Consider the following 13,585-nt stretch of genomic DNA (forward strand, 5'->3'; position numbering starts at 1 on the left):
CCAAGGTGCCGTTCTATGTTTCTGCCGTTGTTCTGTGCAATTGACTGGGTGTTTGGAGTCCAGTGATGACTCAGGGATATATTGTCGAAGTAACAGGTACATAAAATATTTTATAACATATTGCCGCTGCCTAACATATGTTTTATAACATATTGCCGCCTAACATATGGGTTCTTTGAAGCAAAACATTCTTTGAAGCAAAACATCCCTTCTCCCAAACCACCCCCATGATGTGGTGGATGATTGGGCACATTGACGAGGTGACGAGGTGAGCAAGCGGGCTTTTGCTTTCTCTGACATACAGATATGTTTCTCCGCATTGCGGGGTTCCAAGGAGAGGGATCGGGTACTTTTATCGGTTCTCGGTTCGATCGGGCAAAATAAAAGAAGCATTCACCAGATCTCACGGGAGATTCTTCGTTGCCCATTTCAAGACACACCTTTTATGGATGGCGGGGCGCAGAGCGCAAATTAATCCCAGCATTGCCCACCTGGCGCAAAGCCGACGCGCGCCAGTGCCAGCGGAGCGAAAGGTAAATTATGTAACAAGGACTGTGTGATATATAACGCGATGCATCAGGCAGTGCTCACTGTTAGTACAGGTGATGATACATAAAAGGTGCACTGTAAGAACAGTCTCTTTATGTATCCGTAGGACATCTACGCCTGCTGGGGGACAGCGCAGCAGCCCATCTGAGGCCCATCGAGTGTTTCAAACGGGTCTCAAACCCTAGCGTACTGCCCGTCACATACATGTAATTGACGAGATATAACAGCTACTATTCTAAACGGTGTCCTGAACCCTGATCATACATCGTGCATATTATGGCTACTAAGGTCTAAGTAACATACTAAATGCCTACGAGAACCCCAAATGCTCAACAAGACTCTGCCAGGCGGCATCCAGCGTAGGTGGTACAGGCGTATTCGGCGGCGACCCCGGGGGGTACGACGGCGCTACGGGATACCCACTCAGCACATTCATCCCAGGCACACCTGGCAGCGAACCACTTCCACCTCCAAAGGCATTGGCATTAGCATTCGGGCCGCCCATGCCACCCCTAAAGAAGTCCAGGAACTCTACATCCGGGATCGGCTGCGGCTGGCCGACGCTCTGGGTGAGCTCCGCATCCATCGGTGAAGACGCGGACACCAGGAAGTTCGGCGGGAGGTCCGTCATCCGGTTGAACAGCGGCGCACCGATGTCTAAGTTACGAAGATCTTGCGCGATGGTAGGATGCATGTTTATGCCAGCGAAGAGATGATCCATGCTACAGACGTCTGTGAGGGTGGCGGAGCTGCAGCGTGAGGGACCGCTTGAGGAGATGGTAGCGGTAGCGGTAGTGACAGTGACAGTGGAGAGGAGATGTGTCTTGCCGCCGATACGGTCAAGCTCAGCAGGGGTCATAGGTGAGATTGGCGCAGATGGGTCGGTCCTGTTGACGGCTTCGTGCGCTTTGTGGCGTAATGTGCGCATTGCGTCCTAAGTAGGGGAGTGAACGACAGGGGGAGCAATGCGAAAGAAGGACATACGACATTAAGTGAGGCAGTTTTACATGTTGGTGCTGCTTTTTCAAACAGGGCAAGCGCCCTATCGAGTTCCTCCAATGCGCTTGCTGTCAGGTTAGAACTCGGCGCTCGGGTGACTAGCAGACACATCACGATCTACAAAACAGCCAGCATTTAACACGACGAGCGGTAAGGGAAAGATCGGGGACTATTCACCGAAGCGGAGAGCGCTTGTGACCACGCCAGTGCTACGCGGCTCATGATCAGGTTATTCACGTTGTACGACATGATCACCGTTTCTATGAGCCTCCAGGCTGAGCGATAGGTCGCCAGCATCGAAGGGCCGTAACGGTGCTTCAAATAGTCAAGCGGTTGCTCCTGCAGAGCCTGCGCGAAGTACCCTCGATGGAGATTTAGGAGGACTAGCAACGCCACATCACATCACCATAAGCGCGCTCGAAGAAATACAATCAAACGAAGACGACACGCACCAGTCTCCTTAGCGCAGAGGACGAACCACCGCTGGGCATCGAATGCGGGGCCAACGATTTGATCTGGAGTGACGCACGCAGGCCGAAGGTGGGATGGTATTGGGAAGTCACGGATTTTGCGGTCGAGTTCGAGGATGGTCGCATACGGCGGTGGCTTCGGTACAAAAGCCGTACTGATCACGCTCTGCAGTAATGCAGAATAGCGCCAGCACCAAGGGTGAACTAAGCGGTTACACATTGTTGCGTTAGCAGATTCTACCAATAGGCTGCAGCGTGGAAGACGACGTACATCCCATCTCGGCCTGCCCCTGGCTGTTGACCACCTCCTCGCTGTCTTTGGGGAATTCGCAGTCGACATGGGCTAGTGTGATACTTGAGGGACGGCCGAAACTGAAACTCTGTTATAGAGAGGTTGATCAAGAAAGTAAAAAAAGAGCCCGACATGCATTTACCATCCACGTATCCCGCGACAACAATTGCCAGAATACACGACTACGACGTTCGACCATTTGATCACTGAGGTGCCACCTAGCGCCGTTGAGATCTAGGTAGACATTTAAGTGTGCGAGGCTATACTATCGTGTAGGACATACGTACGCAAGCCAATCTACATTTCCTCTTGATGAGACTTTCCAACGGTCGCACATGAACATGCAAGCACTCACACCATACGCTAATCGAAACGCATAGCCCAGGTATACCCATCCTTGCATGGAACCCACAAATTCCCAATCGTGTAAGTCAAGAAACTCGGCGAGGTGGGTCTGCGAGAGGTGGGTACAATAAGATATATGGAACGGTTCTTCTAATATTGCCACTCACGAGGGTGAGTATTGAGTTTAATGTAGTATGGAAGGTGGGCGGAGAGAGATTCAAGGCTGCACGAGAGAGAAGGAAGTATTCGTGGGCGTCCGGCGAATACGGCGGCCGGTTGGGATCAAACAGGACGGCGATAGAGAGAATGGCAAAGAGAAGCGCGATCGCATGATGGACTTGAGAACCATCAAACGACCTTGACAGATATATCAGATCATGAAGATGGTCATTACTAGCAGGATCGGCGTACTCGGGAGAATATACCACACCCAGTACCTCCTCATCGATATCTCTGCGAAGGAGAGGCCCGAATCTTGACGAGAAATGAATAAGTAAATGGTAATGACAATAACTCGCTTGCTACTCACAGAATCTTGCCGAATTCCAAATACACCTCAACGAGACGCTCTGATTCCGCGCGAGGCGGAATGTGTTCGATGATATCTTGGAATAGTTCTGTGTTCCCACTAAGATCTCCCTCCGGACAGCCAGCGTTGACCACGCGGGTTGACAGCCGTGATTGGGGCAGCCGGACTTGGGGTAGGGACTGTCCTGATGAAGCCTAAATAATGTTAGTCTTCGTACGACGCCCACGAAACAAGGAAATCGTACCCGAATAAGATACTGAGCCGTATTTCAGCAAGAGGGATCATAGGCGATATGGCATAGGAGGCGCACCTCAGACCGCGCAGTTTGCCCGAGGAAGTTTGCCTCCCCGCGCGGACCTATGGTCAATGTCCCTACCGAGACATAAGCTTTGCTGACCATTGTCAGAGTGTTGTCGTCCATACCAAACGCATCGATCATGCTCTCTTCCTCTACGTGCGACGCGTCGACGGCGGGTGATGTGGTGGCGGGGGGCGCGGGCGCGTCCTTCGGCTGCTGAGGTGAGCGAGCTGAGAGGAGGTCATTGCTGAGGAGCGGGTGGGGGGTAGTGGATACGGATGCTTGGAGGGTCCGCAATGCGTCTTCAAGCTCGCGGATCCGCGCACATAGTGTGTCGATCCGGTCGTGCAGTTCTTCGGTGTTCGCAAGGATAAGTCTACCGTCCACCATCAACGTCTGGTTCGCCCTTTCAGCACGCCCACTGACCTGTTGCCTTTGCCAGGCGTCAGCGCACCTATTATGTGCCATTAGCGTTGCTCATCCCCTTTAGAGGCGCACTACGCACCGTCTGGACATATTGACCCACATCCCCGCGAAACACATTTCTCGCATGGAACCTACGCACAGCATGTCAATTCCTTTGTGCGGGCTGGCGAACGAGCTCGGCGCACACTACGATCACAACGAAGCTTGAGACGACGGCATTCAGCACACGAAGTCGGCCTAAGACGCTGTCAGTACAACTTCTAAGAACGAGAGCTTAACCACGCACACTCTACCTGGCTTCTTCCGAGGCTTTGACTGCGCTGAATCTCTGGGACCCGCCATGGTTGCAAGCGCAACTTTAAGAGTTGGTTTGTAAGAGGGTAAACGAATGATTGCGCCGCAATCAGGGCCGTGTTGCGCGGAAGGCGCTGCAGCTAAATCAGCAATACAGGGGTTGTATAGGAGTTCTCCTAAATTGAAGCCCGATTTTGTATCCTAAGGTCCCATCTTATCCAAACAGCCAACCTAACACTTGTGCGCCCTTTCGCGAGTGTCATGCTGATACTACGTCAAATTTTTCGCTTGTATACTCCATTCGCCTATCGCACGTTTCAAAAGGGACAACCGCACAATCTTCAATTCAGTCATCGCGCCACCATTTGGACTTGTGACGCAGTGAACGCAGCTTCACTGGCTGGGGCGCGCCCCTGGCGAAGCAGAAGTACTCGGCGATACTCGTAGCGTGCGCGATCTGGATAGTGATGTGTATGAGGGAGGGGAAGCTTTTAAACGCGACGACCACGTCCTCCTAGTCCCAAGATGACTCCCCGACAAGTGAGGGTCCAGCGACGACCCCGTGTGGCGAGATCCGCAAGGAACGCATTTTTATCGCGCCTTTTAACATACCAAGCTGGGCGAGGGTTACGGGGATTAATGCTTACGGTGGAAGGTACGCCGGTTGGCCAGTGAGAACATGGCTGGAAGTAGAGGCTTACGGAGTAAACACCTATCTCCAAGCACTCCATTTTCAGCATGCGCGCGGCTGCTGTTGCGACGTGACTGAATTCGAGCGGCGGGAGAGCACAGACGACGACATTACGAAGGGTAGCATCGTCAAGGTTAAGAATATTGACCCCCACCAGCTTCAAGTGCGTGACGTGGTTTCTGGCCAGAAATCGTCCTGCAGCTCTCTGGTCTAGAGCTTGAAGTACTCGTAGTTGGGGTAGTATCGGAATGGGATCTGACATGGGAGGAACGGGCGTCCGAGGGATGTTGGTGCGAGAGGAACCAATCCAACCCAACTCTGTCTAGATTCCCTAGGATATACCACCTGAAGCTTTGGAGCGTAAATGGAGCAGGAGAACTCTGCGACTGGGGATCCTCAAGCCAGGTTCGAAGGCTGAGCGGGCTTGAGTCAGTCCGCCACCAAGACTCAACGTCCAAGTCTGCGAGGTCGAGCAGCTTTAGGATCGTCTGGAACAATGTGTATTGCTCCCTGCGTAGGAAGACCCCACCGGTAAGGCGGAGTCGTTTGACACACCGTGGGCACCAACTCCCTCCTGTAGTGATACCGTGGAGAAAGCTGCGGCCCATGACCAATATATCGGTGTCTGAGAGTCGGGCGTCGTTAAGACCAAAGAAGGAGACATCAGTATGAAGATACAGTTCTACGAAAGGCGTGTGATACAAGGAGGAGGTTGAGAAAGGACTTGTTGTCTTCAACAACGTATTCTGTAATCACTTTAGCGATCTCAACAGGAATCGCGACGACCATCCCGAGCCTCGAGGTCTGCTTGGTTCCGAAACGGCGAAAGCGCAGAAGTCAGAAGCTCCCGTAACCCTAACCCTTTGTGAATTACCTTTAGTATTGCAAACCCGTGCCGCCGTGCCGGGTCATACCACCATCGATGCTCGTTGTACGATGGCATCGATTAACGCGTTCTATACTCTCCCCTGTCCGTAGTTTCGCCAGGATGGCGACTCCAGAAACCCTTGCCACAGAAATTGCCGCGCAAACGACACTACTCAATGATCTGCGATTACAAAAGGCTGAAGCTGCACTCGTAGAAGACGCCAAGAAGAAGCTCGGGGAGTTGAAGAAGACGCTGGCGACATTGCGCGGAGGCGGTACCAAAGATGCTGGAAAGAAGAAAGAGAGGTTGCTGCTAAAGACAGCCAAGGTACGTTCAGTCCCCCTCAATATTCTGTCCCCCAACGAAAAATAAAGTAGGGAACAAGGGACTATGGCCCAGGAGAGATGTTCTGTCGCGAACACATCGAACGCACGGTCAAAGAATGTTTTACTATGTACGGTGGCAGCTGCCTCGATACCCCGGTCTTTGAGCGCAAGGATATTTTGGCTGGGAAGTACGGCGAAGATGCAAAGTTGATTTTCGATCTCATGGACCAGGGAGGAGAACAGTTAGCTCTGCGGTACGATCACACCGTTCCATTGGCGCGATATCTGGCTATGAACGGAGGAGTGACGCCAAGTTCGAAGTTGTGGCAAGTAGGGAAGGTGTACAGAAGAGATAATCCCGTTATGTCTAAAGGTCGTATGAGGGAGTTCTCGCAAGCTGTAAGGACGTCGTTTTTGTCACGACCGTCGGATTGTTGATGTACCCTTCTAGGACTTCGATATCTCAGGCGTTTGGGACCCCATGATCCCTGACGCCGAGTTGATCAGTCTCCTCTGCACTATCTTGACAAAACTGGAGATTGGCGACTTCACCGTGAAGCTCAATCACCGCAAAATACTCGACGGTCTATTCGAGGTCTGCGGTGTCCCCTCAGACAAGATACGTACGATATCATCTGCCGTTGATAAACTCGACAAAGTTCGTATTGCCCTCAGAATCCCCGTTTACTTTGATTAAAGGGGAATGCAGATGTCCTGGGTCGATGTCAAGAAAGAGATGACTGATGAAAAGGGATTAGACCCAACAGTTGCTGATAAGATCGGAGAGTACGTTAAACTGAAGGGTACGTCCTGTTCCCTCCCACAATGATGAACGGTTAATTGACCCTTAGCCTTAAGGTGGGCTGGATCTTTTGGAGAAACTCGAGGCGGACGCGACACTCATGGCCAACGCCAACGCCACGCAAGGAGTAGCAGAAATGAGGATCCTCTTCGGTCTCCTTAAAGCGTATAAAGTTATTGATAAGGCAAGGATTATACGGCTGGGTCTGGTGATTTATTGCTTATGAATCCGTTGATCTAGCTTTCATTTGATTTATCATTGGCACGGGGGTTGGACTATTATACAGGTTTGATCTACGAGGCTGTTACAGAGGCATCAGCCCCACCAGGTTTCAACGCCGCCAACGCGTCAGCCCCACCACCCGCTGCACCTACTACGCCTGCTCCCGCCCCCAAATCCAAGAAATCGAAAACAGCGAAAGACGACGAAGAGGAGATCGACGAAAACTCGGTTGGGGTGGGTTCAGTCGCCGCTGGGGGGCGCTACGACAACCTCGTCGGCATGTTCGCCGCCGCCGCTGCGGGTGAGGGGAAGAAGTCGTCTGGCTTGCCGTGCGTCGGCGTGAGCATCGGTCTCGACCGCGTGTTCGCCATTCTCTGGCCGAAGTGGGTCGAGCGAGGGATGCGGAGCAAGGAGACGATGGTATACGTTATGGCCGCGGGGGATGGGTTGCTTCAAGAGCGCCTGGAGCTTGTACAGGAGCTGCGGGCTGCGGGGCTGAAGACCGATTTCCTGGCCAAGAATAAACCCAAGCTCCCCACCCAGTTCGCGGCCGGTGAGCGAGATGAGGTTCCTTTTGCTGTTATTCTTGGAGGCGACGAGCTGAAGGAAGGGCTGGTTACCGTGAAGGAGCAGAAATGGGAGCTGGTCGATGGGGGGAAGGCGAAGATTGAGACCGCGGACAAGGGCACCAAACTTCCGAGATCAGAGTTGGTTACCTGGCTCCAGAATTCGCAGACGTTCAAGGAGTGGTCGACCGGGAGGCTAGTATAGATGATATATTATGCGCCTTATGGATTATCATTCACGCCGTGTCTTCCATTCCTATCATACCTTAGACTCAGGATGTGATGTAGCATCCTTCTGTACTAGTGTGAGTATTGGGCGTCTTCCGAGACGTTCGTGTGAGTCGGCCTGCTACTCACTTCTTGCCTTCTCACTTCGTGACGAAAACTAGTCCTTATGGCTTTTCTCTTCTCTCAGCGCCCTCGAAACCCGCCCTTCCTCTCGGACGGTCGTCTCCGAGTGATAAAATTAGAATTTGTCATCGACCATTGCGCAATCGCGTCGGCCCTCGCGACCCAAATTTTCCAGCCTCGGAACCTCTCTTCTTCATACCACCGTCATTGAAGGCAAGCCCAGGACCAGCGTAGTGCCCCCGAAGGAGATCTGAATACACAGCGATGGAAGAAGTAACGCCGGCAGCGCAGATCATTCGACCGGCAGGTGAGTAACCGTCCACTTGTTCAAGGCTGTCGTATTGAGTGTACTAGGTCTGCTAGAACGACTTCACATCTCTCGCCAGCGTCTTGGTTTGGGTGCAACTGTCCTCGTTGCTGCCAAGTTCGTCGCGTCCAATTCATCCCAGGAGCGTTCCTTGCACCGCGATGAATTCCATGACGCCGTAGTTGAAGCCATCGACCAGCATCCAGCTCTTGCCGTACGAATTCACAATGAGGTCGAGACCACCGGCCCTCCTTCGCTCATGCGCATGTCAGCTGTCGATCTCGACCAAGGAATACAATTCCTTACTTCGGAACAGAGTTCTAAGGGGTTTCAAGCCGTTGTCGAAGACGCGTTGGTCACGCAGTTTGACTCGTCCACCGAAAATAGCCCGATGTGGCGCTTCACGGTCTTACCGGACAATCATGTCATATTCCTATACCACCATGTCCTCGGTGACGGGCAGAGTGGGCTTGGTGTTCTTCAGACCGTCGTTCAGGCACTGAACAAGGCTGCTGGAGCGTCGACAACTGTGGTTCGCGAACGCTTCTATATACCACGGCAGAAGCTAGAACTTCTCCCGCCGATTGAGGAACGCACCAACTGCGATATCACGCTACGAACTTTCTTCCACGCCATCATCGACGAGCTTTTGCCTTCGTGGACGAAGAACAAAGTTTGGACGGGAAACCCTGTGTTGCCAGCCGTGCCTACTCCGCCGGGTCGCGTTGCGACTCGAGTAAGGATCGTCTCTCTGCCTCCGGACGCCGCCTCGAGACTGCTAACGCAAGCTCGATCGCACCAAACTACTATAACAAGCATAATCCATGTTTCTGCAATACTCGCCCTCTCGCATTTGCTTACCGAGCCTCACGTTTCTTCGAAGACTCCCTCTGACACTGGAGACAGCAAGGAGGTTCATCACACGAACGCGAACTCGAAGTACGAGAAGATAAAATCACATACTGCCGTCTCTCTCCGTTCATTTGCTAATGTTCCCTCGACAACAATGTACGAAACCGCATCGGCGCATGATCATTCGGAGACCATCGTCTCAACGCGACTACCGTTTCCATGTTGCGCCTCGGCCGCGCCGCAGAGCTGGAAAGACGACTTCCCGTGGTCCAAGGCCTCTCGTATCTCGAAGGATCTCAAGAAAGGCGGCCCGTATGCGCGTTCAAAATTGGGTCTACTAAAGTTCCTGGACGGGAAGTTCGAGGGGTACTGGGCCGGAAAGCTGGGGAAGAAACGAGACGAAAGTCTGGAGTTATCAAACGTCGGTTCGTGGTCCCTTCAAACATCCGCCCAGCCCAACGGAATCCAAGACGGGCAGTCAAATGAGAAGGACGAAAGCGAGAACACCAAGTGGGGTGTCCTCAGTGCCTATTTCGCTCAGGACGACAACGTCGTCGGCTCGGCAATGAAAGTGAATGTCATCGGCAGTCCAAACGGGGAACTGAACGTCTGCGTCACATGGGGGGAGGGTGCGGTGGATGACCAGCTTGCTGAAGCTTTTGCGGGAGGATTGAGGCACGGGTTAGAGCAGTTGTCCAGCGCGTCGCCCTAGATCTATTAGGCTTTCCCTTTCCACAGGGCACCTGAGAATGGCGGGCATGTTATCAAGTAGACTTCAATCCATTCTTGCCTTAAACTTCCCCCGCAGCGCCACTTAGTTGTGCAGGGACCCCACTTGGCACCTCCTGAACCCACATGAATATCGTCGAGGATAACTTGATGCGCCTGTAGGCGCTGCCGTTTCTTTTTGGCATTTCGTGCTATCATGGAAGGGATGTCATTGTCAAAGTGATGGATATTCAGTCAATTGCATACCTGACAGCACGAAGACGACATACAGACTCCAACCCGGAAGCAGCCTGTTACTTGACCCACTTCCGTCGCTTTCGGTTGATCCTCAAGCTTGCCGGCCCTCCACATCGTACACGATGGCCGCGCACTCCCGGAATATAAAGCTATATTTAGCAGCACCGAACTCTCCAGGATGTTGCCACCGCTCAAGGCCGTTCCGTTCATATCAGCAAACGGTGCTCCGGCGGTATAATGTACAGAACCCTTGTCCTATACAATCTTGCCGAGCGCTTACTAGGACCGGCTCCTCGACGTTAATCCACTTGCAACTATACTACAGGCACAATTAAACTCTCTTCCCAATGCAGGACTCCGACGCGCTCTTGGAGTTGATAGCCGTGTCCACTGCACATGCTCTCATGTACGATTATTCTATGTGCCCAACGTCGGGATGTGTCTCGCGTATTCCTTGCCGAATGCCTGCTGCCCGGTTAGTGCTCTTCAACATCTACAGCTGCCAACCAATGTCAACAACACAACGGCCGGACCTGACGCCCTACTGTGCTGCTCCACAATGTATACACCCCCGCGATGGACGGTAGGCTAATGGCGACGCTAGGATCATGTCAATGGGATGGATGTTGTCAAACACCAAGATGTCACTTTGTCTTGCCTTCCACAAACGTTTATAAGGGTGCCATAGATCGCATTGCAATCATTATCCAGCAATCCCAGCTCCCCTCCTTCACGAACAGCGCCCTAGATATTTTATTCTCAATGACTACCTTCGCTGAATTCGCCGGCAGTCAGCTTACTAGTCCCACTCAAGCCATCGTGCTATTAGCATCGCTCATCTCAGCAAGTGTATACTTCTTCCTTAGGGCAATATTCCCTACTCGATTGGTGGACAAGCATGGCAACTCGATTCCCTCTGGACCAGTTGGCCTCCCAGTTTTGGGTTAGTCCATAGCATCCATACATCGAGTCTTTTAGATAACAGATATCAATAGGCTCCTTCCCCTTCTTGACGAGATATCCGGAGTTGACGCTGGACTACTGGGCAAAGAAGTTCGGTCCTCTGTACTCTCTTTGGCTCGGCAATCAGCTTTTCGTCATCGTCTCGGATCCTCAAGTGGTGAAGGACCTTATGGTTACCAATGGCGCCATATTCTCCTCCAGGAAGGAGATGTTCCTGAAGTCGAAGACCATCTTCGCGGGACGTGGAATCACCGCCACTCCGTACAACGAAACCTGGTATGAGCAATACCACATTATTCAAGTCCTAACTAACCTCTGGATAAGGCGCAAGCACCGCCGTATTGCTGCTGGTTCCTTGGTCCAGAAGGCTGTCGACGGGTACACCCACGTCCTTGACTACGAGGCCACAATTCTCGTCAGGGAATTGTTCACATATGGCCAGGCGGGCAATGCCCCGATAAACCCGCAACCGCACGCCGGGCGGTGCTCGTTGAACAACATGTTGACAATTGTCTTCGGCACTCGTACGGATTCGATTGACCATCCCTTGGTTGGTCGCGCCCTCCGTCTTTCCCGCGAATTCATGTGAGTAGTCGACAACACCCCGTCCCTCCTTTACTAACTGTAGTCTTCAGGAACTGTACTGGACCCGTTTCTAACTTAATTGACTTCGTTCCCCTCCTCCAAAAGCTCCCGAACTACATGACTTCCCGTGGCAAGCAACTTCACAAGGACCTCGTTGAGACATATGGCGGAATGATCCTCGACATCGAAAAGCGCATGAAGGACGGAGAGAAAGTCCCTGACTGCCTCGTGAAAACGATGATTGAAGTGAAGGATGAGGAACAGCTTGATCACGTTGATATGGCCATCCTCTGTGCAGCATTCATGATTGGTGGTGTCGAGACGGTACGTTTCTTCTTGGCTCTTTACTTCCTGGATGTCGCTGATCTCTGATGTAATTGCTCCTTTCTTGCAGACGGCTTCGATTATGCAGTGGTTCTCAGCTCTCATTCCAGCGTATCCTGAAATCCAGGCCAAGGCCCACGCTGAACTGGATCGTGTTGTTGGTCGCGGGAGATTACCAACCGTTGAGGACGAGAAGAACATGCCATATATCCATGCCATCGTCAAGGTGCGCAAATTTAACAGGGCCTCTCCTAGCATAGATTGACACTCGGAGCAGGAGGTCGAACGTTGCCACAACCCATTCTGGCTCGGAACGCCACATGTGAACACTCAGGACTTCACCTACCGAGGCCAATTCATTCCCAAGGACACTGTCGTTGTGCTCAACACTGTAGGTGGAGTATTTGGCAAAGACGAGCCAGCTAGCCTAACTCTAATTGCAGTATACCATGCACCACGACCCCGCTCGCCATCCTGATCCCCACACCTTCAATGTAAGTTGTCATCTATTTCCTCTGCGTGACATTATTCACCGTTTCTTAGCCGGACCGGTACATCAACGACCACACACTTTCTTCCGAGTCTGCTAATCTTAGCAATGCTTATGAACGTGACCACTGGATGTTTGGCGTAGGGTAAGTCCTCGACTCACTCCAAAGAATCTATATTCATCCTCTTGTTGTATTATTCAGCCGCCGCATTTGCCCTGGTATGTGGGTCGCTGAGCGTGAGGTTTGGTTGGCGATCTCTCGTATGTTATGGGCTTTCAAGATGGAAGAAATTCCTGGAGAGCCCATCGATCTTAAGGAGTACGACGGCCTGTCTGGTCGCTCTCCCGTACCTTTCCGCATCAAGATGATTCCTCGTGATCATAAGGTCAAGGAGGTTCTCGGGCTTTAAGTTGAGCCCCATGAACACTCCCGTATAACAATCTGTCAATGAATGCAATGGGTATTTATTAGCTACAGACAGCCCTTAGATCCGGTTAACATATTGCTTCTGCTTATAATATAGAGAAATACAAGAAATATATTCGCTATTATTTCCATAGAAATTAAATCAAGCTTAAAGAGTCACAGAAGCCGCCGCCTGAGACTATCATTATATAGGGCACTTGTCTGTTAGAGCGAAATTGCGATTATGATGGGTGTGCGCAGAGTAATCGTGGAACCGGAGTAAACTTAGAAGGACAAGTACATTACATTTTGGACGGATCCTGACAAAACTACGGTTTAAGCAAACTTTTAACTAGTCCCATACGTTCGTGACCGACTGGATAAGCGATCAAACTGGCGAACCAGTAGTGCACATTACGTTCCGGCATTCCGCAAGCATGATGGACTTAAAATTCTGATTGCTTTGTTTTATTGATTGTCCATCCCCGAGGAAAGTCAAGGGTGTGGAAGACGTGATGATGACGGAGCGCGAACTCGGGACGGAGGCCGGAACGGAGTTCTTACAGGGAACGATGTACATGATAAGCACACTTCCATACAGCGAATGGAATCCAGGAATGCAGGGTTGGCGATGTGTCGACCATAGTACTGTCTTGTAGCCTTG

The 13,585-nt window shown here is 51.9% G+C and overlaps 4 protein-coding genes across 4 annotated transcripts; 3 read left to right on the plus strand and 1 right to left on the minus strand.

Annotated features, from left to right (window-relative positions):
• Positions 1-859: 859 nt before the first annotated feature.
• On the minus strand, positions 860-4,250 carry PC9H_002855 (uncharacterized protein; the record flags this gene model as incomplete). Its single annotated transcript, XM_036772455.1, has 17 exons — positions 860-1,483; positions 1,534-1,665; positions 1,726-1,931; positions 2,001-2,222; positions 2,290-2,398; positions 2,453-2,544; positions 2,598-2,607; positions 2,666-2,764; positions 2,823-3,012; positions 3,067-3,129; positions 3,185-3,378; positions 3,495-3,556; positions 3,608-3,858; positions 3,909-3,936; positions 3,988-4,039; positions 4,094-4,145; positions 4,195-4,250. 17 exons carry the CDS (start codon positions 4,248-4,250, stop codon positions 860-862), a joined length of 2,442 nt encoding a protein of 813 aa, XP_036633928.1.
• A 1,631-nt stretch (positions 4,251-5,881) lies between these two features.
• On the plus strand, positions 5,882-7,882 carry HTS1_2 (Cytoplasmic and mitochondrial histidine tRNA synthetase; the record flags this gene model as incomplete). The annotated part of the gene is made up of 6 exons (XM_036772456.1): positions 5,882-6,088; positions 6,139-6,486; positions 6,539-6,745; positions 6,797-6,890; positions 6,946-7,073; positions 7,130-7,882. The coding sequence occupies 6 exons, from the start codon at positions 5,882-5,884 to the stop codon at positions 7,880-7,882; spliced, it is 1,737 nt and encodes a 578-aa protein (XP_036633929.1).
• A 410-nt stretch (positions 7,883-8,292) lies between these two features.
• PC9H_002857 (uncharacterized protein) lies at positions 8,293-9,899 on the plus strand (the record flags this gene model as incomplete). The annotated part of the gene is made up of 2 exons (XM_036772457.1): positions 8,293-8,335; positions 8,392-9,899. The coding sequence occupies 2 exons, from the start codon at positions 8,293-8,295 to the stop codon at positions 9,897-9,899; spliced, it is 1,551 nt and encodes a 516-aa protein (XP_036633930.1).
• Positions 9,900-10,915: 1,016 nt separating this feature from the next.
• PC9H_002858 (uncharacterized protein) lies at positions 10,916-12,925 on the plus strand (the record flags this gene model as incomplete). The annotated part of the gene is made up of 9 exons (XM_036772458.1): positions 10,916-11,096; positions 11,149-11,392; positions 11,441-11,701; positions 11,752-12,025; positions 12,096-12,251; positions 12,303-12,416; positions 12,469-12,519; positions 12,569-12,660; positions 12,718-12,925. The coding sequence occupies 9 exons, from the start codon at positions 10,916-10,918 to the stop codon at positions 12,923-12,925; spliced, it is 1,581 nt and encodes a 526-aa protein (XP_036633931.1).
• Positions 12,926-13,585: the final 660 nt, after the last annotated feature.

Source organism: Pleurotus ostreatus, assembly GCF_014466165.1.
Source record: "Pleurotus ostreatus strain PC9 chromosome Unknown scaffold_2, whole genome shotgun sequence".
NCBI classification, from domain to species: domain Eukaryota; kingdom Fungi; phylum Basidiomycota; class Agaricomycetes; order Agaricales; family Pleurotaceae; genus Pleurotus; species Pleurotus ostreatus.